Source organism: Drosophila arizonae, chromosome 3, assembly GCF_054131065.1.
Source record: "Drosophila arizonae isolate 15081-1271.41 chromosome 3, UAZ_ARI_1.0, whole genome shotgun sequence".
Taxonomy (NCBI): Eukaryota; Metazoa; Arthropoda; class Insecta; order Diptera; family Drosophilidae; genus Drosophila; species Drosophila arizonae.
In genome coordinates this window covers 665,014-691,903 of record NC_142923.1, presented here as the reverse complement: position 1 = coordinate 691,903, position 26,890 = coordinate 665,014, and the positions used below count along the sequence as shown (strand labels likewise).

The following is a 26,890-nucleotide window of genomic DNA, read 5'->3' as shown; positions in this document are numbered from 1 at the left end:
GCCGGTCTATCAAACAGCTATCGACCAGCCACCACTCTGTCACTTAGATCAGTCTAAGAGCCGGGCGAATTTTAATTGTGCTTAACCAATTTAAAGGAAAAGCAGCACCATGACAGATGAGCTGTGGTCTAGCGAATATGCCGCTAATGAAACTATTCGGCTAAACAAGAATGTTAGTTCTGGCGATTATCAGAATGCTTGGCGAAAACAAAAGCTGATATTGGCACATGCTACGAGGTAAGTGAAATTTATACAAAATGAGACACTCTTAAGCTGAAAGATAACTCTTCCAATTATAAAGCAACTTAAGTGAAACTATCCGCTATGAAGTGCTCAAGGAACATCAACAGTTATTTTCAAATGCCAGCAGCACGGAAGTCTTTATGAATGACTGTTTGTCTGGATGCCGAGGCCTGCTGACAGCGAGTCGACGTCGAAGAGCCGCTGCTGAACTGCAAGTGGAATGGCGCCAGCCACCTGATCATTTATTTGAGCCTGTGTGCCGTGGAAAATATGAGAGCTGCAAACATGACGAAAATATAGAATTGAAAAAATCCCCGAAAGGGACACCGCCAGAAAAAACAGCAGTGCCATTATCGAGCACAGCAAGCCTTGTCCCTGCACCAGGGGCAGCTGGCAATGGAGGATTTCGTACAGCACGTGAACAGCTGCTATTGCATGAAATGCAGGTAAATACTGAAAGAAGAATAACATTTCAGCTCAGATGAGGCTTACACTGGCAGCAAATATTAGTCGTTTTGCAATATAATTTTATATACTAAAGCCTTCCAAATATATATGAATGTGCATATAGCATCCTCATGATGTGTATATATGCTAGCCAGTGGTTTTTATATTTATTTTTAATATTAATGTGCCTATAAGTAAACAATTATTATTTCAGAAGACCAAAAAATATGAAACTGTTGCCTCGATTCTGATGGACTACAGAAAAAAATCGCTTGGCGGACGTGCATGCAGCTTAAATGCTAACTTTGTGCAACCTGTTGGAAGAAGTGACTCGTAAGACCTAGCCCGAAGCTATTAATAGCTCGTCAAATGCGACTTTCATTTGTTTGTTTAGGAATGTTTTAGCTGTTCCAAAAAAGAAATCCGAGCCTGCAGCACCTGCTGCAGATGTGCTACCTGTTCCGGCCGCGTTGGCGGACTTGGACTCCCATATGGTTCAGCAAATAATGCGTGAGAGTATGCACAAATACAAGCCGGTAACATGGGATGATATAGCTGGGCTGGACTATGCCAAGTCCACGTTCATGGAGACCATCATACACCCATTACAACGCCCAGATTTGTTCAAGGGCATTCGTCGACCCCCACGGGGTGTTTTGCTATTTGGTCCGCCCGGCACGGGAAAAACTTTGATTGCCAAGTGCATTGCCTCGCAGTCGAAAGCAACTTTCTTTAGCATAAATCCCTCCACATTGACTTCCAAGTGGGTGGGCGAAGGCGAGAAGATGGTCAAGACTCTCTTTGCGGTAGCTGCCGCACATCAACCGGCCGTAAGGGGATCTCAATCACTCAAAAGAAGCAACTGATTTTAGGATCTACTGTCTTTCAGATTATATTTATGGATGAAGTCGACTCCTTGCTATCGCAACGCTCGGATAGCGAGCACGAGAGCTCCAGACGTATAAAAAACGAGTTTTTTATACAATTAGATGGGGCGGTAACCAACGAGGATGACCACGTTGTGGTCATTGGGGCCACCAATCGTCCTCAGGAGCTGGATGAGGCTGTGCGGCGTCGCTTTGTGCGTCGCATCTACGTTTCGCTGCCCGTGGCGAAGGCACGTCAGCTGATAATTCAGAAGCTTATACAGCAAATACACCACAACCTCAGTGACGCACAAATAGAAGAACTAGCTAAATTAACCGAAGGTTATTCAGGCGCCGATATGGACAGTCTTTGCCGTTATGCGGCTATGCAGCCACTGAGAGCTTTAACAACTGCTCAGATTGACGTAATCGATGCACAGCAGGTAAGCAAATCTTCTGCATCAAGCAGTTCCTTTCAATACCCCGCACTGAATAGGAATTCGAAATGTAAGGTATACTCATTTCCATATGTAGTTTATTTAGGAATTTCGCTTTTCATTTGTCCCTTTATGGCTCTTCGTCTTTATCAAACACTAAGTGACTGGAGATTCGAAATTTAACACTTCCATTTAGGAAATTATCCACGACTATGAAGACTGTGACTGTTGTACTCACATACCCCAAGATTTGTAATTGATAGGCTAGTATATTGAGTACATCCACTACACTGGAAATCCATTATATAGTTGAACACCCCCGACAAGCATCAGGCTGTCTTGTCATTCATGTAATAACTGGTATATTTTGTTCATATTTTGCGCAGCTGCCCGCTGTTACGATGACAGACTTTACGAACGCCCTGCAGCATATCTCGAAGAGCGTCTCGGCGGATGATGTGAAGCGTTACGTGTCTTGGAATCAAACTTATGGGATTGAGCGTTAAATAATACAACATGGACTAAATAGTTTTGATTAATGCTTTATTTGCACATACTCTACAGTTGGCACTTATACTCTATGTCTTGGAATGCTAAACACATAATTATAATCTATTTACAGAGAGCGTATACATGATCGGCTATGCTAATTACTTCACAGCACATCAAAATTTGACTTCGTATACATCAGAGTTGAATAATATTTAAACATCGACTAGGTTCAAATTGGCTTCTTTTTCTTTCTTTTCTTTTGTACGCAAACCCATTGAAAATGGGAAATCTCAAGCTGCCCCAAAATAATGCTTTAAAACAGCATTCGGAATGGGAAAGTTAAAATAACATTAAGATGTAGCTTAAACAACAATTATACTAAAAAGAATTGCATTTCTACTAATTTACTCCCTAATCGGTGGAAAGACGTAATCGTCGCTCAGACTGTTTATGTTCACGTAGGTGGTCTGCGGGCTTAATACGTTGTACAGGGCGTCGAAGGTGGGTCGTTCCTCCGGGTCTTCCAGCCAGCACTGCAGCATTATCGTGTACACCTGGGGCGTACATATCTCGGGGCGCTCCAGCCGATTGCCCGCCAAGAGAAAGGGTATCAACTCGCTGTTGCTGATCGTGGGATACGGTGAGGCGCCCAAGGTGCCGATCTCCCAGAGGACCACGCCATAAGCCCAAACGTCGCTCTTGCTAGAGTATACGTTGTCTCTGATGGCCTCAATCGAGAGCCAGCGCAACGGCAACTGCCGTCAGGCAATGCGAACAATTCAATTAAAAAAAATTAATTGACATTTGGATCTTTCGATTATTGTCCTCGACTCACCCTTCGTGTTTTGGTATTGGTGTAGATGCCATGCCTGGAGAGGCCAAAATCTGAAATTTTCAGTGTCTTGTTGTTGTCGATGAGCACGTTGCGCGCTGCCAGATCGCTATAGAGTAGAAATTCATAATAGTTTAAAGTTGAATATTAGTTGAATAATATAGGAATATAGAAAGCCCAAGTAAACGTATGTATCTAATGCAGAGTCATGTTTATTCAATGATTGAGGGTTGGGAGTGACTGACTAACGTATACCGTGCCCACGGCGCTATGCAATCAATGCATAAGCGCACGCTCCGTTTCGTGCACACCTTACGGACGGACATTATTTGTGAATTCTGCACTCATCGGAAGTGAGAAAAGTTAGTCAAGAACTAAGCTCCCCTTATAAATTTTACAAAGCCGGCGGATCCGGCAGCGCAGAGTAGCTAACAGACTGCGTGCGTGTGCTTGTGCGTGTTTGTGTGCGTGTGGGTGAATGTTGTTTGCTTTGCAAGTTTACAAGGACTTTTACAGCTGCTGAGCGAACTGAAAAGCTCTTTGGTAATGGAGAGATAATAATGAATGAGAGATAGTATTAAAATTGAGACTCATATGCGTCAAGTTGCAGCTTTGACTTGAAAGGTTTTGTTGTTGCTTGTTTCCTGGGAAGTGCTGTCCTGCAGTCAGCTGGGATGGCCGATTTCGATTTTCTGAGAAAGTGATTGGCAAAACAACATAGTTTTGTATAATTTCCCAAAAAAGCTAAACAAAGCAAGAGAAATATTAATAAATCAGGCCAGGAGCCCATCTAACTGAAGAACTTTACGCAAAACACTGCTCAAAGATATTTATATATATATTATATAAAACATGTTCACATTCGTGGAAACTTAAATTTAGATATATACTGTTCTTGCGCATACCGATGTGTTATCTCTTGCTGTTCCAGGAATCGCATGCCATTTGCAATTTGCAGTGCGAAATTGTGCAATTCCTTGTTGTCCAGTATGTACTCGAATGAATCCTCCTCCTCCACAATGGTGTAAGTAGCTGAAAGTGCATATAAAAACATTTATGGAAAATGTGAGCTCTTGCCCAGGCAAGAGGGATAAATACAGAAACAAATTCTTAAGATTTCTAGAGCAATTTAACTGATTCTAGGTGATAACTAATATTAAATGCATTTGCTCACGAATTCCAGCTTGAATTTAGAGATTCTTGGTTGAGCAATAATGCAAATTGTTAGCTTACTTTCCGCAAAGGAGGGCTTTGGCTGTCTGTGTCCGACACCGTTTGACATTGCTGGCTGGGAATTGGAGTAGGGCGAGCCGAAGAAGCTGGAGGAGGACTCCAATTCGCTGCACTGATTGCTGGCCTTGAGTTCGATGTAATTAATACTCGGCAGCTGCGCCGCCGAGGCGCCTGCCGAGTTGCCTTTGGCCTGTCTGCCACTTGAGTGGTTCGCATTGCGTACCCTTGGGTGGCCCAGCTCCTGGCGAGCCATACGCAAGTAGCTCAGCTAAAGCGGACAAAAGAGATCGATTAAAGCCGCAGCAAATGCATTCGGGCTCTGCTCCTGGACTCACCAGATTGCCACGACCCACAAACTCCATGATCATCAGGTAGGGCCGCCGTATGGTGCAGCAGCCCAGGAAGCTAACCACGTTGTGGTGCGTGCCGACGCCCTTAAGCATATTAATTTCAGAGATGAATTCGGCTTCCTCGTCTGCCGACGGATTGGCTGTGTGCAGGTGCAGGGCGGAATTTCAGTTAAATGCAGTTCAATTGTGATTTCAATTCGTGACTTCATACCCTTCAGCTGTTTGACAGCAACCTGCGTCTTGCCCCGCATGCGCCGCAAATTGCTGGCTGTCGCCTCGTGCACGCGCCCAAAGGCGCCTTCGCCCAGGACTCGGCCAATGTGAATGGCCGAGTGCGGCACCTCGAATATGTCGGCGAGCCCCAAAGCCTGCGATTGCTGTGCGAGGATAGAACAAGGATGAAAAGTTTGTGAAATTCCACAACAAAAGTCAAGTATTTACTAAAATCTCTTCAAACTGATCTATTGAAATCTCATTTCGCTCAAGTACAAACAGACCCAAGTTGGGTTGGGGCTTTACGTCTTCATTCATGCATTTACATCTTGTTGCAAAAACTTTCAACAAGTCAAATAAGTTTTATAAGTGCTTAGGCTGCACTCGGCTTATACCCCTCTTGAGATTTACCAAAAATGAGTCGAAATTGATAACAAGTTTTCCACTGTAATTTTAAATGATATTGTCAGCTGTCGGGCGATTGTATGCAGCTGACGCCAGTTGAAGATGAAGATGACATGAATTGCCCTTCGCTTGATTACCTCAATGTATTTGTCCACGTAGTTGATGTTGTCCTCCATTCTGTTATGCAGAGTGAAATGGAATTGTAAATCAGACAGCAGGTAATAAGAAAATAATAAGAAAAGTTAATTGGCCCTTAACTCACGCGACGGGAGACACTGCGAACGATTGCATATATATCTGATTCTTGTGCAGCTGATCCTTGGCCCGAGCTCGGCGACGGAGCAGGAGAAGGGTCAACAGGCCCGCGCACAAGACGACAATAGCCAAGGTGGTCAGTAGAATGAGCGGGTTACTCTGTAAACCGGAATACGTAATGGGTCAGGAGTGAGCAACGATTGCAGTAGTAGTAGTAGTTTCTTTTCGCTCACCAGATGAACATCGCTGTTCAGCTTGAGAGGATTGGCGGGCACTGCGTAAAATAAAATCATAAATAACTCAAGGACTCGTAGGAGCAAAAGAACTCTTTAGGCTCACCCGGAAATTTGCTTGTGCTATATTCACCCTCGCAGCCAGCGGGATCTATCAGCGTCGCCTGCACATTGAGGGGAGTCTTCTCTTTCAGTTGCGTGCCCAGGTTGAGCATCATTCTGCCATCGATGCCCCTCGCAGTGGGACGGAAGTGCAATTCACTTATGTTGTAAATCCGATTGAACAGATTCTTCAGACCACCGCCCCAGGACAGCGATGGATTGCTCTCCTCATTGATTCTGGAAAATGAGTGCAGCGTTTCAAAGAAAAATGGCCCCATAGAGTCCTCTCTGTTGCGATTCACGAGCTGTGATTTCCGCCCTCTGGGGCCATTTTTCTATCTTATATTCATTTTATTTTTAGAGTAAATACCGATTTCCATCATGGGGAATGATTTAATTTGTGATGGGGGCAGGAGCGTTGGCTCGAATAATTCTAAGAATTGTAAAGTCAATCTAATGCATGGTCCATTCGGCTCCTGATTTTGATCTAGGAGGTGAGAAACGTGTCTAATACTAATGTGTGTAGGAGGTAGAAGGAAGGTGGAAGGCGTATCGATTGCTAGTAAGGAAATCGGATCTCGCATCTACATGTTCTACCTGCTTCTGCCTGTTACTCATTATACCCAAAATTTCAGTTATCAACAATAAGAACTCACTTTAGTTGCATTTTGTAGGACTGCAGCGCCTCGTGCAGACGATCCTTCTGCTCCTTGCGCAGCTGCTCGCTGGCCTGTAAGATGAAAGCGATGTTGATAGTGTCGTTGGCCTGCATGTTGGCCGTGGCATGCACTTTTGGTAGCAAGGACGCCGGCGGGCAGTAGCATTTGCCGCCTACACAGTCTGCGAAGGATATCGAGGTGAGTTAGCTCATTTAAAGAGAGGACGAAGCGATTTAACACGTACGTGGTATGTGCACGGGCATGGAGCGACGCACGTATAGATTTGATGTCTCCACAGTCACATTGTACTCGCAGTCAAACATATACTTGCAATCGGGCGACTCGACACTCGGATTGGGACTCTGGGGCAGATAGATGTACTTGCTGGGCTTCTGCTTTATGGAGTATTCGCTGCAAGGCGCCTCCGGGCAGCGAGTGCTGTTCACGGCACTGACCAGCACATTGTATGTGGTGCCTGCAATGCGGAAGGGGAGGTGGGAGGTGGGAGATGGGAGTAAGGCGCCTAAGCAGCAAGCCCATTATTATTCGATGGCCACTCACCATTGGGCAGGTTGTCCTGCCAGTGCACTTGCAGCTGGAGGATTTTCTGCATGTACAGCGTCACATTCACGGACAGCTCCGTGATTTCGTGTTTGCCCGAATTTCGCTGCGTCAAACAAACAAAATGGAAACAATAATCAAAATGGCGAAAGGAAAAATCGAAATCGTTCCATAATTCATCAATATGTCCTCTATTAGTTTGCGAGCGAGTGCTACAATATTATTTACAGACTGTGATGCTGATTCTGGGACTCTGAGATTCGGAATTGAGTTACGATTAAGGAAAATGCAGAAAATAATGACACAAATTCTTTTTTCTCTCTACTTGTAACTCAATTCTGAAGCGTTTGGACTTGCATACAGTCGCAGGTGGTTATCTGACAGACAAAGGAATACAATGTGTGAGGCGCACATATAAATGTTTATATGTATATGCATGAAGAAATGTACATATAGATTTTTGATGGATACTTCTTATTTAGGCCATCGACAACAAGAGACAACCGAAGTGCATCAATAAAAGAAAAGCTAAATCAAATATATATTTGCCATTTAGTATAACTGAGAGTATTTAAAAGTTCGACCAAGCATCCTCACGCTCTTATTCACAGTTTGTGGGCAAGTGAATAACTTGTTTATTTTTCTGGCTACATTTTCAAGTACGATTGCCAATCACAAAAAATGATTACGTCAATGAAAATTCTAAGGACTTGAAAGGTTCCTTCAGCTTGTTATTTCTCCAAAAGTTTCTGAGAATTACTTACGATTAGTTTATTTCTGCTTTTGTCTGGGCCCGATCCAAACTCTGTCCCATTGGAGAATATTTTGTTGCCATTGATGTGGATGTTGTTGTTGTTGTTGTTGTTGCTGGCTGTTGCTGTATTGAGGGAAATTGTTTGCATAGTTGGGGCTTCTGGCCGAATGGCGAATATTCCCAGACTTGGCTTGGCTGTGGACAGAATTTGAATCGGAGGCGTTGGCAAGTGCTCGCTCCCGTTGCGCGAAGCCAACATTTCAGCCACATTGCTGGGTAGCAACAGCAGCGCAATGTGCGTTATGAGCAGATTATAAAATATTACCCGCAGCATTCTTCAAATTTCCACTGCTCATAGTTGGTATGGGGATGGCTCCGAGTGCTGCAACATAATAAGACGAAGCGAATGGCATAATTTGAATAGAGCAGACATATAATACAGATCTATTATTAGCATGGCTCGCATGAAAAGCCATGGCTTAATGAGCAAATGCCAGTAAATAATTAGGAATAAATCAAGATAATTTGATGGGATGTCAAACATCTCAGTGCTGACAATTTGGATTCTTATCGGATTTCGTACTCTTAAAGCTAAGCATTCATATGGTGACTTCGTTTTCAACTATAGCCAACCGCATATGTATATCGCATCACCGCACACACACACTTAAGCACGTTCTCACTCTACTGACTGCGCACTTGACGCAGCTCATTGACTGCGTGTGGGCTGCGCTGGTCGAAATTATAAATAGAAATTCGCTACTGAATAATTGCTGAAACTTCTAAATGCATTTTCTCTCATCAGTTATTTCCTCTACTCCCCCGGTCCTCTTTTGGGGAGTACGCAATGGCCGGTCAGAGTATTTACATTGCGATGAGAATGGGCAACAGCTGCTAAATATTCGTATATCAAAACGTAACACGCTTTTCTATTGATTTTAATCGATAATAGGTAGATAGGTAAAATATACAAGTCTTTTGCAACTCGTGTCCTTCAGGAATATTTATTTAAAATTCATTGCCCCGAATGGTAGCAGGAGAAAATTTGATATGGCGGCTGACGAAATGAAGTGAAAGCGATAGGTTCTATGTAAAATAAACAGCAGAGCAAACAAACAACGAACAACTAATTAGCTACATATCATAAAAGCCACAAACTGAAATTGAGTATACGCCCTGTATCACGGCATTGAACATTTTGCCATTAGGTAAGCACGCAGCTGGCATGCAGTTGAAAGCCACAAAACGCATGTTATTTTATGCATATATATTGTATGTATATCTGTATCTATCGTGGGATTTCGTGGGCCAAATAGGCCATTGAAAACTCTAAACAAGGTTTCAAATGAAGCCGAAAAGGGAACAGATAAATTAAGTATGAATATGAATATAAGGAATCAGTTTTCCAAAAGTTTAATGCGACGATGGAGCAGCAAATAAGACATAAGACAATCTAAGCATTGAATCAATAATTGGTTGATTGCTTTAATTATCGTTTTAGCGATTATTGTATCACTTAATTAATCGATTCTCTTCGGGATTGTTGTCAAGTCTTTACAGAAAAGATTTTGGTAGGGTATTTTCATGCATGCACTGACTTTTCCGCCCATTCGACAATCGCAAGTGCCAGTGCTCAGACAATTAGGCACAAACAATTACGTGAGCTAGCACTTAGATTGTATTGTAGTGAGGCAAACCAAGACACGAGCCAGCAGAAAGCAACGGAAAGTAATGCACTTAACAGGTGCATCTGTGTGTGTGTGTGTGTGTGTATGTGTGTGTTTGTGTGATGGTGTGAGTCTGCTTGGTTTCTCAAAGACAAACTGAACAGAGGAGGACTTAGGTCGCATAATGCATGATTACTTAAGAAGCGGATTATGTATTTGAGCGATGACAGCCAAAGCAACTACACACGAGGATGATGTCATGGCGGCATTCTGGCCCAAAGTCCAATTAAAATATGAGCTTGCTGGAAAGTTCTTTGCTTTGCTTAAAGGCCCTTTATTAGCATATTATTTATGCTGTTCAGCTGATGCATGACAAAACCACAAATGCATGTCCGCCGAAACCACAATGTGCATGTCCTTTGTGAATACCCTTTGTGGACACTCGAGCGACTTGTGACTTGTGTGTGTTACGTGTAAAGCACTACTTAATAAAGCTCCGTTATATTAAAAGTACTGCGGTTATCGGCCTGCGCAACCGTGATGAATCAGCATACGCACTTATGGCACCACTAAACAATAGTATATATACGCACAAACTTACGAATACGCTTTTGCTCTTCGTATTATTTTGGCTTTGATAGTCATAATTCTTCAAGTCACCGTTGCGATAAGAATGCCGAGTATTTCTTTGTATGCCCATTGAATTTGCATTATGCAATTTCATTCGATAAACGTTTTAAGCGTTTTCGCATTTTCACATTTTCCCATTTTCGCTTTTCTGTTGACATTTGAGGTTTCCCGCAACGCCATTCGCCACTAAGTGTTTGTGCTCTATGCGTGTGAGTGTCTATGTGTATGTGTGCGTGTTTGTGTGTGTGTGTGTGCGTTTGTGTAGGCTGTCAACGCTTGGGCACTCGCTAAACACGCCAGCCAGGTCGCCTTAGTCGGGCAGAATTAATGCGCGTATTTATATATAATAATGCTAACAAAGCTAATTGTTGACAAGACATTAACAGCTCCAGGGCTGGGTTAGTGGAGCCAATAGCCAGCAGCCAGCAGCCAGCAGCCTGTAGCCTGTAGCCAGTAGCCAGGTCATAAATTAAGCCATGTCACAGCGTTTTTTATTTTATGGCCCGCTTGCTGTTTGTTTGTTTTGGTTTGACGCCCTCCCCTGGCCTCCCCCCATTCCTCGTAGGACCCAGCCAGCACCACCGACTGGGCCATAAATGAAAACAGTTTTATACAGCGCTAAAAGTGCGATAATTTTCCCCATTGCCAGCGGTAGCAGGGTCTAATTTTTATATAGCAAGAGATAGCATCGTTATTCAATTAATATCCTAATCATTTTCGCAACTAAAGCGTGATTCATTCTATTTTTATGCAGCGAACAGATTGTTATTCATATCACTTTGAAATTACAGTTTGAATGGTTTCCAACAATTACAGATTTACAATTGGTATTTATTGATATAGGAATTAACATATAGTTACTGAAAAGCCAACAACTATTTTGCTATTTCAATGAATTTCTTATCTTATTTTGTAACTTCATAGAAAGTAAATATTAATCGAAATGATGATTTCTTATCTTACTTTGTTTGACGTTTGGTGCTACTAATCGTAAATGGATTTACCCTTGGTCTCCTCCATGAACACGATAACATAGAAGAAGCACAAGACACTGACCGCGGCACAGCCCCACATGGTCGCCGCCAGCCCCCAATACTCCATCATCAGCGGAAAAGCTTTCAGAGAGGTGAACGCGAAGCAACTGAGACAGCCCAGGCAAGCGCTCGTGCCCACTGCGCGTATTTTCGGGGGAAGTACCTCAACTAGAACCACCATTGTGACCGAGATGATTCCCACATTAGCCAAGAATATATTCAAAGCCATTATTGTAACGGGCAGCCAACTGGATATCGCGCTTAGGTCCGCCTCAGTTTCGTCGCCAAAAAAGGCATACAGCCCAAAGGCGCCGGTGCCCAGTGCACTACCGGCACACGAGACAATTAGAAGTATTTTGCGGCCATGCCGATCCACCAGATAGATGGAGGCAAGAGTGCCCACAATCTGCACTGCCCCAATGATAATCGTATTAGTGTTGGGCTCCAGCTGGGTATGCACGCGCTCGAAGATGTTTGACATGTAGTTGATGAAGGCGAAGGTGCCGGTGAATATGTTGCCCACCATCAGCACGAGACCCGTCGCAATGGCTTTTAAAGCGCGCTTGTTGCCTGTCCAGAAATCGGAAAAGGGTAAGCAGATGCCGAAATCTCGACTAGAATCGTATCCATCAAAGCTTACAGAAGTCCGACAAGGTCAAGCTCTCGCTGCCACTCTCCTTGGTCTGCTGCTGCAAGGCATCACGCATTTCCTGAAATTGTTTCTGGTAAGCACGCTCCGACTCCTTGCTAGGCGTGGGACCATCGCAGTTACAATAATATTTTAAAGAGCGCTTCGCTTCCTCCTCTCGACCCCATCGCATTAGCTGCTGCGGGGTTTCCGGGAAGCGTGTGGTCAGCAGGACATAGCAGATGGGCAGAACGACCACAGTACATGGAATCACATGGTAGGGCACATGGGAGGAGATAATGAAGCCCACCATTATTCCTATGTTGATGGCAAGGCTAAAGAATGAACACAGCCTGCCGCGTATGCTGCAAATGCATAAATGCAAATGATACGTTCACTGAGCTCTCAATCGGCCAACAGGCGAATTACTCACCTTTTGTCCGCGATTTCGCCAATGAAGAGGGGCAGCACTATAAACATTCCGCCCCCTGAAAGGCCGGCGCACACTCTGGCAGCGTACAGCCATTCAACGGAGTCCGCGAAATAGAACAGAATCCAAATGCACTGGGTGCGAGAACATTTCACGTAATTTTACTATTGCTCCGATTTACATGATTTCAGCAAGCGGAACTAACCGTGTGGGGCAGGGCAAGGCCGTAGAGCGCCACCTTGCGTCCAAATCGATTCATGACGAATGAAAATAGGAAATTACCCGAAAACCCACCAAAGCTGATCATCGAACCCACCCAGGACGCCTCACTCACATCAATCACAAAGTCCAGAGGTGTCTCCGCAGCTGATTGCAGCTGAGGCAGCATGGGAGACAGCCAGCCCAAGCCGATGCCATGGCAGAACGTAATTATTATAGCTACAAATAATCGAGTGTTTGCTTAGTAATAGCACTTAGTAATAGAACTATGTGTTCTCTGGTCAGTGGTAATAGTGAACTCCAATTCGTTCTCATCCCAATGCCGAATTCTCCCTCTCTCTTGGTCTTTCTCTCATAAATACTCCGTAAACCTCAATAAACCTACCACTCAATGTTACCAGCAGTTGGCGACGAAAATCCTTATTGAATATGCCCGACTTAAATGTTTCGATAAACATTTTGTTATGTTCGTTGTTCAATTTGGTTCTCGGAACTTGTTTTCACAGCCTTTATTACGGAACTTGTTTTATCACGGTCTTTCTTACTGGTCTCGACTATCAGCTAAACTGTTTCGATGAGTACTGTGGTATATGCTTCCCATGCTATTCAGATGAAGTGTTCCCAGCAGTGGAACATTAAGATGATGCCAAATTCTCGCTTTGAGATGTGTGCAATAACTAATGAAATCAGAATCGGCCCACCATTTATATCTCGAGCGGAGATTTTGATATCTTGAGACGTAACCAAATCTAAATCTTTGTATAAACACAAAGTTACACAGAGAGAGAGGTTGACTGAGGGACTAAGGGGTCTTAATTCTACTGAGACAATGACATGCAGTTAGCTTATAGCCCCGGGTGGTCGGTTTCCCAAAACTCCTGCTATTCCGTAATCTTTATAGAGATGTATATCATCTGAGTGTGAAGCTCATGCGTAATCTGTTTGCCATACGTACGTTTGCCATACGCTCACCGGAACTAAGGCCGATCCAATAAATGTGCTCCTTATCAAGGGCCATGACTTTGCTCGCCAACAAGCGTCTTTACCTATTTGCCAGTTACAGTAATGAATGAAATTTCAGCTCAGTCCGCAAAAGTCGACGGATATATGAAACTGGGTACATATACACCGGAAGCTAGCATAGATAACTTTCTCATCCAAAAACAGGGTATGAGTATAGATGGCTGATGTAATTTCCCGACTATTTCTCCATATTACAAGTACGTTTTATTCTAATTCTATAAAATAACGGGTTGACATGATGATTCTATAAAATCTTACAACTGATATAGCATAGCGAGAGCTTATTCTTCCGTTCACTCGTAAATGGACTTGTTCTTTGTTTCCTCGAGGAAGACAGCCGCATAGAAGAGGCAGAGGATGCTAACTGCAGTGCAGGACCACATGCTGGCGGCCAGTCCAAAATATTCCATCATGAGCGGAAAAGTCTTCACCGATGCGAACGCCAAGACGCTAAGACCGCCAAAGCAGAAGCTCGACGCCACGGATCGTATCTTCTGAGGCAGCACTTCGACCAGAACTACCATTGTGACCGAGATGATTCCCACATTGGCGATGAATATGTTCAAGGCCATTATTGTAACAGGCAGCCAGGCGGAGTAGGCGCTCAGATCTGCGTCCGTTTCCTCAGCATAGAAGGCATACACGCCAAAGGCACTGGTGCCCAAGGCGCAGCCCACACACGAGACAATCAGCAGTATTTTACGGCCATGCCGATCCACCAGATAGATGGAGGCAAGAGTGCCCACAATCTGCACTGCCCCAATGATAATCGTATTAGTGTTGGGCTCCAGCTGGGTGTGCACGCGCTCGAAGATGTTTGACATGTAGTTGATGAAGGCGAAGGTGCCCGTGAAAATGTTACCTGTCATTAATATAAGTCCCGTCACAATGGCCTTTATAGCACGCTTGTTGCCTGTCCATAAACAAAACGGTTATAAGAGGCTATAATCCCATCGAGCGAAGCTTACAGAAGTCAGACATGGATAAGCCCTCGTTGCCGCTCTCCTTGGTCTGCTGCTGCAAGGCATCACGCATTTCCTCAAACTGTTTCTGGTAAGCACGCTCCGACTCCTTGCTAGGCGTGGGACCATCGCAGTTACAGTAGTATTTTAAGGCGCGCTTCGCTTCCTCCTCTCGACCCCATCGCAGCAGCTGCTGAGGGCTCTCTGGAAGCCGTGCGGTCAGCAGGAGGTAGCAGAAGGGCAGGGCGATGACTACAAAGGGAATCACATGGTAGGGCACATGGGAGGCTATGATGAAGCCCAGCAAAATGCCCATATTGAGGGCCAGAGTAAAGAAGGAGCACAGTCTGCCGCGAATGCTGCGAACGGTGTGTCAGAAGAAGTCACGATTGCCTGGCAGTGAGTTCACTCACCTCTGATCCGCGATCTCTCCGATGAAAATGGGCAGCACCACATACATGCCTCCGCCTGTTATGCCGGCACAGTATCTGGCCACATAAAGCATTTCAACGGAATTAGCAAAATAGAATAGGAACCAAATGAGCTGAGGGATCAACACTCGACTTTAGCATGTTCAATTCGTAGGATTCAACTCGGGACTTGCTAAACTAACCGTGTTGGGCACAGCCAGGCCATAAATCGCCACCTTGCGTCCGAAGCAACTCATGATGTAGGCGAACAGGAAATTACCCGTCACACCGCCCAGACAAACTATGGAGCCCACCCAGGAGCCCTCGTGCACGTCGACGACGAAGTCCAGCGGCGTCTTTGACTCTGACTGCAGCTTGGGCAGCATGGGGGAGAGCCAGCCCAATCCGATGCCATGGGAGAGTGTAATGACAATGACTGCGAACAAGCAACAGTTAGTTGATTACGTTCTTCGTTTGCACCCACCCCTCTCCCAGTCTGCCCTGGCCATCCATCAGGCCACCACATGCCCGAATGGCGCTCTAAGCATTAACTTGACGTATTGTACCTCCATAAAAAGGTGAGTAGATGCTGCTCCGTATCTCTTTTTATGCTTGTTTTAAAAGCATTAAAAATTAAATTTATTTATGTAGCTTTTTATCTTTATTATCGCTAGCTCACGAAAAAACTTTGAGTTTATATTTATAGGAATTAAAAAATCAAAAAATGCTAATACAAAGAAAGCCTACAAATTTTCCGATATAACAAAAATCGGTAAATAGTTTCAGCAACCAATTATTTCTTGTTTGTTTTTTTATCAATGAAAATTCCATTTTTCAGACCTCTCTTGAATACTTGATATAAAATAATTTATATTTCCTTCTCTTATATATTACAATACATGTCCGGAGCATTTGAGAAAACGTACCACTTAAAGTGACCTGAAGTTGGCGGCGAAATTCCTGCTTAAATATTCCCGAGCTGAGCATTTGAAAAAACATGATGGTGTATGTGCCGATTACTTTATTTTTATAATTTTATGCAAAATAATTAAATAGTTATTATAATCGTTTTCAGTTTTTTGACACAGTTTAGGTTTCCAATAGTTGCTTATTTAATCGTTGCGTAGAAATTAAATTACTCCGATATGGTTTTTCCATGCTAGTCAATGAAATTTTGGATAGCGAGTTAAGATCGCGCCTGCTCTGTTCGAGAAACACTTGAAAAAGACGAGTCGTAGTCCCCCTTATATACAAGCGGCGATAATGCGATATCTCTAGACATATTCCAATCTAAATCTCTGTTCAAATACGAATTCGCAGCTGACATGTGTCCGGCTTGTAGCCCCCGTCTGACGGCCAGGGAGCGGTGGCGCCTCAAGCTCTCGGTAATCTTTATAGACGGATAAATCATCAGCGTGCAATGAAGTTATCTCACTCTGCAACAAACTCATGCCGTTTGCAACCGGCTTGCGAAACATCTGAAATATTTCCCATTTCATTTGTCTGCTTGAACCAATTACAGGTATAAGAGCTCCCAAGCATTATTGGATTAGTGCCAAATTAAATTAACTGGCAGTGAGTAAGTTAGAGTATACCGAAAACCATGAATCTGCCTTTTAATTAATTTCACTGAGCGCAGTCAATTTAGTGAAACAAAAAATATCATTAGAACTGAGTCTCGAATTGAGAAGCTTGTGATGATGTGATGAAGCTTATTTGATGTGTTTCTTCTAAGTCATTTCTCTAAGTGCATTTAAGGATTTCCTCGCCTGGGCGACTGAAGAAATGCTGTAGCTACTCCCCTTTATATAGGGCGACTTCCACTCAAAGCCAAGGTCGCGCTCTAATGTTGCAGCCCAGCTTTGAGCGACCAATGGGAACACTCTCCGCTGCTGCCAGTATTCTAGCTTCGTTTTACTGAAAAATAAATGCCAAACAAATACTGCTACATATGTATATATGATAAGAAAAACAAAATGTATACAATCTCTTGAAAACATTTGCTTTAATAGACTTAGACTTTAGAGAGAGTAAATTCTACTCGAGCGTCTGTGATTCTAAGGCGTTTCTATTATTTACATTCATATGTATGTACTTATGTATACAACAGAAATGTAAGCAGTAGCGTTAACAGTGCCAGGGCTACCGTAACAGTCATACCAGCAGAGTTACTGTTAGGCTAACAGTTAGCACAAGTTCTGGTAGAAGCGCAAAGTGCATCAAAAACAAAATATAAGCGATTTGTTGATAAACATCTTTTATAAAACCTTATACAGAATAACTCCGTGTCAGGCAAGGGATCCGGAATCTAAAGTATTGCTGCTTCGCTCTCCCTTGTTTTGCTAAATGAATTACTTAATTAGATATCCCCATATTAATAGTTCATGGATTTGCCTTTTGTCTCCTCGACAAAGACCACCGCATAGAAGAGGCACAACGTGCTGACCGCTGAACAGCCCCACATGGTGGCCGCCAGGCCCAGGAACTCCATCATTAGGGGGAAACTTTTGAGCGCCACAAACGAAAAGCAGCTAAGGCAGGCCAGGCACGCGCTAGTGGCAACAGCGCGAATCTTCTGTGGAAGGACCTCCACCAGCACCACCATAGCAACAGAGATGATGCCCACATTGGCCAGGAATATGATGAAGGCCATTATCGTGACGGGCAGCCAGGCGGAGTAGGCGCTCAGATCTGCGTCCGTCTCCTCTCCATAGAAGGCGTAAAGGCCAAATGCACCCGTGCCCAGTGCACTGCCCACGCACGAGATAATTAGAAGTATCTTGCGTCCGTAACGATCCACTAGATAGATGGAAGCCAGCGTGCCCACAATCTGAACTGCTCCAATGATAATCGTATTAGTGTTGGGATCCAGCTGCGTGTGCACCCGCTCGAAGATGCTAGACATGTAGTTGATGAAGGAGAATGTGCCGGTGAATATGTAGCATATCATTAAAGTAACTCCAGTGACAATGGCCTTCAGTGCGCGCTTGTTGCCTGTGCGGTAAGCGTAAGGGACTATGAAATGAAAATCATTGATTCAGCCTTAAATTGATGCTTACAGAAGTCAGCCATGCTTAGGCCCACAGTGGAGCTGCTCTTGGCTTGCTGCTGAAGGCTCTCGCGCAGTTCTTCGAACTGCTTATGATAGGCGTAAAGTGAGTCCCGAGTGGGCGACGGCCCATCGCAGTTGCAGTAGAACTTCAAAGAGCGCTTTGCATCCTCCTCTCGACCCCATCGCAGCAGCTGCTGGGGGGTCTCCGGATATCGTGTGGCTAACAAGAGATAGCTAAGAGGGAGGGCCACTACGGCGCATGGAATCACATGGTAGGGCACATGCGAAGATATAATGAAGCCCAGCAATATGCCTAGATTGATGGCCAAGTTGAAGAAGGAGCACAGTCGGCCGCGAATGCTGCGAAATTGGATGTCACTCAAAGTGTCACAGGCCGGCCAAAGATTCATTCAATTCATTTCCAATTCACTCACCTCCTGTCTGCGATTTCGCCAATGAAAATGGGCAGCACCAGGGACATGCCACCGCCCGTTAAGCCAGCGCAAACCCTGGCCACGTAGAGCATTTCAATGGATTCCGCGAAATAGAACAAAAACCAAATACACTGCGGCATTCGCATGTGATTTAACAACATTAGCTTTGTGGCACAGTCCATTGACTAATTAACTAACCGTGTTCGGCAGGGCGAGGCCGTAGAGCGCTACTTTCCGTCCAAACCGATTCATTATGCAGGAGAAGAGAAAATTGCCCGTGAGAGCACCCAAACTGAGCATGGCGCCCAGCCAAGAGGACTCGTGCACATCAATCACAAAGTCAACGGGCGTCTCCACCGACGACTGCAGCTGCGGCAGCATCGGAGACAGCCAGCCCAATCCGATGCCATGACAGAGTGTTATAAGTATTGCTGTGTGGGTAATTGATGGTCAATGCGTTTAGTAAACCTGAAGTTGGTGCTGATTCCCCTGCTAAACCACCAATCAATCGAGCATCGGCTTTCATTGAAATTCTGTGGTAAGTCAAGTTCATATTGAGTGTTGTATCAGCAGGATGCGGAAAAGTAAAATTCGCAATGAAAACCAATTAAAATCGTTCTCTCTCCCCCTCTCTCTCTCTCTCTCTCTCTCTTTCTCTCTCGCTCTCTTTCACCTTCAGTCTGTAGATAATGTTCTAACGCCTTGAAAGCGGATTGGAAATATTTCACTTTATTTCTTGCTGATTGTGCCTATTGAATACCTTCCCAAATGAATTAAATCATGTTACATGCATTATGCACACAATGGCACGTGAATAATACTCTCATTATAGAGTATTTCAGGTCGCAGAGGTATTCATAAGTCATATATAGCACAGTCACTCAACTTTCACTCATGCAATTCCCTTTTCATCTTTCGACAGATAGAACAGCTCTTTAGTCACGATAAACATACCACTCAATGTAACCAGCAGCTGACGACGAAATTCTTTCTTAAATATGCCCGATCTGAACATTTCGGACAGCATTCTGTTAGATTTCTTATTTTATCCGTTGCTAAAATGGATTTTCTCCTGATATGGGCTTCTCATGCTATTCACATGAAGTTCACTTGGGAACGCGCTTGTATCTCTGTCTGAGTTTTACTCTCGAATAACTAGTATAATTCGTATTTTGGCCGCATTTTTATCTGCAGCGTAAAATGCGATATCTCAAGACGTATCTAGTATTAAGTCGTTGCGCAAATAAATTAAAGAATATGTGCTCAAAGCTCTGGCACCTCCGGATCTCTCGTAGTCTTCAGAGATGAATATATCATAATTGTGCTTCTCAACCTGCTCACCGTACAGACGAAGCTCTTATAAAGTTTTGTCTCTTCTCGAGCCATAAAATAAGTTTGCCCGAGCAATTGAAAAAAAAAAAACCTGACCTACAACAAAATGGGAAATGTTATTAAATAGCAAAAACTTGCTCAAACTCTACTACTATTAAAAAAAAAAAAAAAAAAAAAAAAAAAAAAAAAAAAAAAAACTTTTACAATTTGTTAAATTTGTTCTATTCTGAGTTCTAGTTCGTTTTTATATAGTGTCAGTGCAATGCAGTTGGGGTCGGCCATAGATATACCTAGTTGGCTAGAGAATCCAACCATTGAGTCAAGCAAGTTGGAGTATCGTGCATCCGGGACAACGGTTCAATCTCTTCTGATATTGGCATCAATACGTTCGACCCGATCGCTTCATGCCATTCATATTTGAATGCAACTAATCGATATTCCTCTTTCGCAGACTTAAATTTCATGACCTCGCTCAAAACTGTTGATTGCGTATCGCTCATGCCGCATGCGAGGGGGAGGCGTGGGAGGAGACATGCGTAAACGAAAGCGTAAACCCGTCCAAAGGCAAACTTCGATGACGTCTTCTGTCATAATCTGACATTGATGTGGCAACAACTGCAGCTCGTTCGCACCGCCTACCGCCCGATAAGGAGCACAGCCCAAAGCTTCAACTTGCCAAATCAATGATATCGATTTAGGAACTTCTTGTCTAGCATGCCTGCTCTGGTTGGCAGTGCTCGACTAGATGATGCTCTTTCCCCATAGTTCAGCGGATAGTTAAGTGCATATATCTACATGCCATATTTCAGCATACCCTGTGCAGGCGATTTCAATAGGTACTTCTGTTTCTACCACCGAAATGCATCATACAAATTCAATTGAATTTACTTCAAATGTCTTTGGCTTCCACGGTTACATTTTTTATTTGCGCCCGCCCGGGAGTGCCGTTTGTTGATGACTGTGAATCCCAGCAAATCGCTTAGACAAATAAATACAATACTCCCCTATATATACATAAATGTTGTACAATTTTTATTGAGTTCCAGTATTCCTTTGAAATTTTAATCATCCGATAATATTTGATAGAAATTTGGAAGAGTGCTCAAGTTTTTCAAACACCATGATTTGGATTGTTCGCAGTAATAAATATTATCAATGTTAAATATATACACATATACATATATAATAACAGTGATTGTATTGTCTGATCATGGGGGATATTTCTCTTCAGAGTTGCCATCAAAGTACAAACTTATACCCTTCTTTCTGATCTCTTATCTATGACATCTCACTTAATTTACTATCTTTTCTAGTATTTTTTATCTCTTACTACTCTTCTACTACTCCCACTCTACTCTGTACTCTACTATCTTGAAATGATGAATTATTTTCTGGTAGAGTATTAGCATTTCGAATTGCTGGCATAGTTTACGCAGTTCACCCTTTGCACGAAGAGACAGAACAAATGATTTTATTTTAAACTCTTATCGCCCTTTAGCAGCGCATTCGACGCAAATTTTATGATATGTATTGAATTCTGTTTTAGTGATAAGTTTTGTGTGTATATATATGTATGTATCGTGTGGCGTGCTGCGCTGCCATTTGATTTATTCTAGTTACGCACGTTGGCCATTTACGTATGTTTCCTCACCACTTTGGCCATTTCGAGCAATTCGAGCGCCCAGCATTTAATTGAGTGCCCACCCGATTGTGCACATCTGTAGCCTCCGCGTTTTGTTAGTTTGTTATTGTTGCTTTTCGTTTTTTATGTTGTTTACTTCTAGTTTACTCTACAAAAATCCAAAAGACAACAAAACCAACAACAAACACAAAGTCAATAACAAATTTCTGTTTAACTTGGCATAAAATAGAATACGAATTACTTATCAAAAGGCATCGAATGCGGCCACGATAACGATTAAACGTAAAAATATCTATATATACATACACATATACATACATATATATACACACAAAACTTATCACTAAAACAGAATTCAATACATATCATAAAATTTGCGTCGAATGCGCTGCTAAAGGGCGATAAGAGTTTAAAATAAAATCATTTGTTCTGTATCTTCGTGCAAAGGGTAAACTGCGTAAACTATGCCAGCAATTCGAAATGCTAATACTCTACCAGAAAATAATTCATCATTTCAAGATAGTAGAGTACAGAGTAGAGTGGGAGTAGTAGAAGAGTAGTAAGAGATAAGAAATACTAGAAAAGATAGTAAATTAAGTGAGATGTCATAGATAAGAGATCAGAAAGAAGGGTATAAGTTTGTACTTTGATGGCAACTCTGAAGAGAAATATCCCCCATGATCAGACAATACAATCACTGTTATTATATATGTATATGTGTATATATTTAACATTGATAATATATATTACTGCGAACAATCCAAATCATGGTGTTTGAAAAACTTGAGCACTCTTCCAAATTTCTCTCTCTCTCTCTCTGTGAGTGTGTGTGTGTGTGTGTGTGTGTGTGTGTGTGTATGTGAGGGCTTTGTCACGCGACTGGAAATTAACCTGTTGGACACACAGACACAGACACGCTTCATGGCTGGCGATAAGGCTCTCCGGGTATGACATGTATTAATAAGCTAATAGTTTGGCGTTGTTCTGTGCCCAACGCTTGGACTATCGAACTTTAAACCTACGTTGCGGGAACCACTTTTATAAGCACGCGGATCCCTTTAAGAATAGTATTTGAAATGCACCTACTCCATAGCTACATTGAAGGCTGACGATGCGTATGCGCAATTCGATAATTGGACACACATTGCGTATACGCAATGTACATATTGACAGCCATACAATATATACACTTGCCATTCGAAACGGAAATATGGTTTTGTGTACGAATACGCGCAGCAGTCAATAGAGGAGCCGCTCTTAGTCCACGTGAGCTGATACAAGTAAATCCAAATATGTTCAAGTGGAGCATCTTATTCAATTTACTCTATGCTATGTTGGTGATGATTTGACTAGTCACTAGTCGCACCATAACAGCATGTTAATTTATATTAATAGTGATTATGATTATGAGCCAGTTGGGCATACCAGTACTGCCAGTATGCTTGTATTCAAGTTGCAACGGTGAACGCACGAATGTCTGCTATCCACCTCAGATGAAATGAGTAAATGATGATGATAGGAATTACAGGAGAATCTTAGCATGGATTATCATTTAGTATATAGCAAAGTCTATTACCGCTGATTGTTGGCGATAATGCTGATTATGAGGATTGTGTTCTAGTCGACCCTTTGTACCACAACCGAAAGTCTAATTGGATTCTTCTGTTGGATTAACGTGCTTGAGGTGCTTGTTCAACACGGCGTATGCGAGATGCTACTGGGCAATATATATTTTGCATGGATTGGTAAAGTAATTAAAATTTCGTAGAAATCAAATTTACGTGAATTAGTTGCGAGCTATTGTTGTTGCTTGCAATGGCCGTGTGAGAAAAAATGTTTATGTTTATATTTGTAAAATAAATAACACATGATATTATTCATATACCATTTTAGTATGCACTTTAAATGCAAATTTAAATGTAAACTAAAGAAAATTGCATTAAAGAAACTTGGAATATTTTTGTATTTAAGTCTGAATTTGAATGCACAGAAAGTTATGCACAACTCAATTTAAGTCAACACATCGGAGTCAATAAAACTCTGAACAAATTAATTAAAAATTATCGAAATACATTCTGCACTTAAGAGCATAATAAATAAAATCGATAAATATAAACTATTTTCCAGCACGAAGAATATGGCCTTTTGCCAGAACGCTTCTGCTGCCGAAACCTGTGTGTTTTCATAAAAAGCTTGTTTACTATTCGTGTATTTGAGCTTTGGCAAATTATTTTTCATTCAGTTTTAAATTTTTTATATATTCACTTAATAATAGAGACAATCGGGTTCATAAAACGAACACGTAAATATTCTATTTTATTAGCCTCGATTTTGGTTTTCATTTATATACATTGCTATTTGTTTATATGGCTCGACAGATATGGGGCGTGGTGCATGTGGGCTTGCATGAAAATTATGTGCGGTGCGCTTTGACTAATTAGGAAGGAAGGCATTTTGCCTCTACTCAGAAGAATAATAAATAATGGACGAATGTATGTATAGAAAAAGTGTTTTCTTACGTTTTCTTCAAAAGAAGTGAACGATATTTATCAGTTCTACCGCGTGTTTGTTTAGATTAAATGTATCTGTGTGTGTGTGAGTGAATGCGCATGTGTTGAGTTGTAAATAAATTATTATTGCCAACGCTTAATATTAATATATAATATGCTTTTAAGCAGCTCTCCACACATACACACACATGCACACACACATTCACAAAGACAGAGACATAGACAGACTTTAGTTGTATTTAAGGTAGCTGCCAAAAGCGATAATTAATGGAACACACACACACATATGTAAAAAAATGGCGTCGCGTTGCTTATCACTCGAAGTACTCATTGCTTAATTTGTCCACACAAAAAGAACTAAACAGAGCAACAAAAACAAATCGAATCAAATATAAAGAATATGATGAGCGGGCACAGTAGTCGGAGTTCGCCGTAGAGACAATAATAATAGTAGCTTGAGAGGGGGGGGCGACCAGAGTGGGATGGAGAGAGGGGGCAGGGGAGCCGAGTCGGGAAGCGATGTGCGGACACAGTTCAAAGGTGCGTCCAGGCACGCACTGTCCACAAAGAAAATGCCAATCAGTTGTACCTGGCCACAGAGACGCCAATCAAATCAAAAGCAACTCTAGCAACCCACACACACACACACGCACACACACTCTTGCATATAGTCACATTGAGTCGTTTGACTCGAGTTCAGAGTCAAGTCAAAATTTATTGCGCGGTCGAAAGAAATTGAATCACAATTTCGAAGATTGATGAGAGACCTATGCGACCTGTTCAGTTCAGTTCAGTTTAGTTGAGTTGAGTTCAGTTCAGTTCACAATGAGCGATCTGAACAATTTATCCCATTCTGAGAGTCAACAAAGAAATCCTAGGGGATCTATCCACACATGTACGTATATACTCATACACACACACATATACAAATGTATATATCTGTCAAGATTAAATATTGCTTTGATTTATGTCATACAAATTGAATGTGGGCAAGGGCATTTTAGTTTTAATAGACCGCGATTAGATTGGCATCGATCTCTCGAGAGTCAAATTGGAATCAGAGTTTATAAAAGAGAATAATTCGTTCCAGTCGATTGAGAGTCTCTCCCAATGAACCATGATAGTCTTAAAGATCATTTCGTGTTTGTATTACTCTTTCAATACAATTAATATAACTGCAATATTTAAGTACAGAGCAGCTTCAACTATGAATCCATTATTTATTCCCAGACATGTATTTCATAAAATATTGAATGTCAATTGACATATCACTTTTTGCTATAGCTGTAGAGTTTAAAGAAGTTCGTCTAGCCGAAGCTAAACATTATTTCTAGCTCGACATTTTTTATTTTCTATTAGTATTGCTATCTAATCAAGGCCGAAACGTCTGCGGCCTGCCATGATTCCATTTAAACACATTCAAAGCCAAAAGAATTGCTGCAGTCAAGAGGCAAATGCTTTGTGAAATATATTATACTACTACTACTATATTACATATGCGTATATACATATCTATAAAGTATATATGAACCAATACATCTGCATAAATCTAAGCTCAAGCAGTCGCTGACAATGTTAAGTTCAAATTCGGATTGAATTAAACTTTACAAAATTAAATGAAAATGGAAGTGGAATTTGTGTACTTACCACATTTGATGCTGCCAGCTAAGGCCCACTCTAGTGCTACCAGCTCGTGTCCACTCTAGAGCTGTGTAAATTTGCCTTTAAAATTGTTTTATTTTTTTTTATTTTTGGTATTTGTGATTTTAATACAGCAAATCTATTTGAACTCAACTCTCTTTGGAGTTAGCAGAGTATTTGGGCATTAGGGTTTGTTGGCACAAGGCTAACACACACGGACACGCACACAGGCATACTCACAAGTACACACACACACACGCTCACGTACGTATCTATTTGTATTTGTATTTATATTTGTTTACCGTTTTACAGCACTTATCCATTTAACTAGTTTGAACAGCAAATAGAATAGAAAGGCAAAACAGATCAGACTTTTGCTTTCAATTCAAATCACTTAAATGATATACATAAATATTTCGGTATTTTATTCAAATTTGTATTTGTATTATTTATATAGAATTGAAAGACTTCAATTTGAAATTTTGTGATTTTCACTCGAAATAGTTTTTAGCATTTCGATTAAAATTTATGATTTTTCCAAAAACTGCTTATGCAAATGTGTCTAAAATGTGTCAAACCCACGCACGCACACACACACACTTGCTATGCAAATAATATATTATTTCATAGTTGACTTCACACAATTTTCCACACTTTTTCCATTGCCATTTACATTTCAATTATCAAATTTTTCTCTTTAAACTCTTGAATCACTTTTCGTTGCTTTCACTTTTTAAAATTTGGCTGTCTCGCGCGCCAATTTTCGCAGCATTAACTTTAATTTGATAACGGTATCTGTTGTCTTTTTTTAAATTTTTTTCTTGCGAACCGACCGACCCGAACAGAGCAGAGCAAAGCAGAGACGTGGAAGCAACAAGCGTTTGTGCCGCAATGATAAAAGTTTGTTAACTGTGAAGTTTGTTGCCTCAGTTGCTTTTCGGTAGCGGCGAGAGCTTTCATGCGAAAGCTCTCCATTGCGCGTCGATGCGTTCTGATAAGGCAGCGACTCTGCTAGACTGAGCGCCGAGTAGGTACAGAAAGCTATTCAAATGAAGTTTCTGAACTCTGCAAATCGTTGCCCCCACAGTGTTTCGTTTACCTCTGATGCACAGTACAGTGAAGCTTAGCTAAATGGTCATACAAAGCTAAGCTATATTTGAATTGTTGTAGGAAAGTTTGAGTCGATGTCTACGT

General features: G+C 42.1%; 5 protein-coding genes and 1 long non-coding RNA gene across 7 annotated transcripts; 2 read left to right on the top strand and 4 right to left on the bottom strand.

Moving 5' to 3' along the window:
- The first annotated feature begins 13 nt into the window (after nucleotides 1–13).
- Nucleotides 14–2,625, top strand: Fign (Fidgetin). Of its 2 annotated transcripts, none has more exons than XM_018003231.2 (6): nucleotides 14–237; nucleotides 302–689; nucleotides 908–1,023; nucleotides 1,085–1,520; nucleotides 1,580–1,999; nucleotides 2,380–2,625. In XM_018003231.2, the coding sequence occupies exons 1-6, from the start codon at nucleotides 110–112 to the stop codon at nucleotides 2,497–2,499; spliced, it is 1,608 nt and encodes a 535-aa protein (XP_017858720.1). In that variant the 5' UTR covers nucleotides 14–109; the 3' UTR covers nucleotides 2,500–2,625. The 2 variants fall into 2 exon arrangements, with proteins under 2 accessions (XP_017858720.1, XP_017858719.1); XM_018003230.2 differs by having other exon boundaries at nucleotides 905–1,023.
- On the bottom strand, nucleotides 2,520–26,614 carry LOC108610863 (uncharacterized). Its single transcript, XM_018003225.2, has 15 exons — nucleotides 25,703–26,614; nucleotides 8,093–8,464; nucleotides 7,329–7,434; nucleotides 7,012–7,242; nucleotides 6,765–6,948; nucleotides 6,113–6,345; nucleotides 6,007–6,047; nucleotides 5,781–5,932; nucleotides 5,656–5,695; nucleotides 5,112–5,277; nucleotides 4,886–5,040; nucleotides 4,551–4,818; nucleotides 4,223–4,349; nucleotides 3,321–3,426; nucleotides 2,520–3,240 (listed from the first exon to the last, which is right to left on the bottom strand). Exons 2-15 carry the CDS (start codon nucleotides 8,414–8,416, stop codon nucleotides 2,890–2,892), a joined length of 2,484 nt encoding a protein of 827 aa, XP_017858714.1. The 5' UTR covers nucleotides 8,417–8,464; nucleotides 25,703–26,614; the 3' UTR covers nucleotides 2,520–2,889.
- LOC149269565 (uncharacterized) lies at nucleotides 6,841–20,972 on the top strand. The gene is made up of 4 exons (XR_016268874.1): nucleotides 6,841–6,965; nucleotides 13,772–18,086; nucleotides 18,147–20,289; nucleotides 20,355–20,972. It is a non-coding gene; the product is annotated as an uncharacterized LOC149269565 (long non-coding RNA).
- On the bottom strand, nucleotides 11,190–13,378 carry LOC108610870 (facilitated trehalose transporter Tret1). Its single transcript, XM_018003234.2, has 5 exons — nucleotides 13,076–13,378; nucleotides 12,677–12,909; nucleotides 12,475–12,605; nucleotides 12,054–12,406; nucleotides 11,190–11,983 (listed from the first exon to the last, which is right to left on the bottom strand). Exons 1-5 carry the CDS (start codon nucleotides 13,146–13,148, stop codon nucleotides 11,364–11,366), a joined length of 1,410 nt encoding a protein of 469 aa, XP_017858723.1. The 5' UTR covers nucleotides 13,149–13,378; the 3' UTR covers nucleotides 11,190–11,363.
- Nucleotides 13,862–16,151, bottom strand: LOC108610869 (facilitated trehalose transporter Tret1-like). Its single transcript, XM_018003232.2, has 5 exons — nucleotides 16,012–16,151; nucleotides 15,289–15,521; nucleotides 15,089–15,219; nucleotides 14,682–15,034; nucleotides 13,862–14,626 (listed from the first exon to the last, which is right to left on the bottom strand). Exons 1-5 carry the CDS (start codon nucleotides 16,082–16,084, stop codon nucleotides 14,007–14,009), a joined length of 1,410 nt encoding a protein of 469 aa, XP_017858721.1. The 5' UTR covers nucleotides 16,085–16,151; the 3' UTR covers nucleotides 13,862–14,006.
- Nucleotides 16,092–19,663, bottom strand: LOC108610874 (facilitated trehalose transporter Tret1-like). The gene is made up of 5 exons (XM_018003238.2): nucleotides 19,526–19,663; nucleotides 18,770–19,002; nucleotides 18,572–18,702; nucleotides 18,145–18,497; nucleotides 16,092–18,079 (listed from the first exon to the last, which is right to left on the bottom strand). Exons 1-5 carry the CDS (start codon nucleotides 19,596–19,598, stop codon nucleotides 17,460–17,462), a joined length of 1,410 nt encoding a protein of 469 aa, XP_017858727.1. The 5' UTR covers nucleotides 19,599–19,663; the 3' UTR covers nucleotides 16,092–17,459.
- Nucleotides 26,615–26,890: the final 276 nt, after the last annotated feature.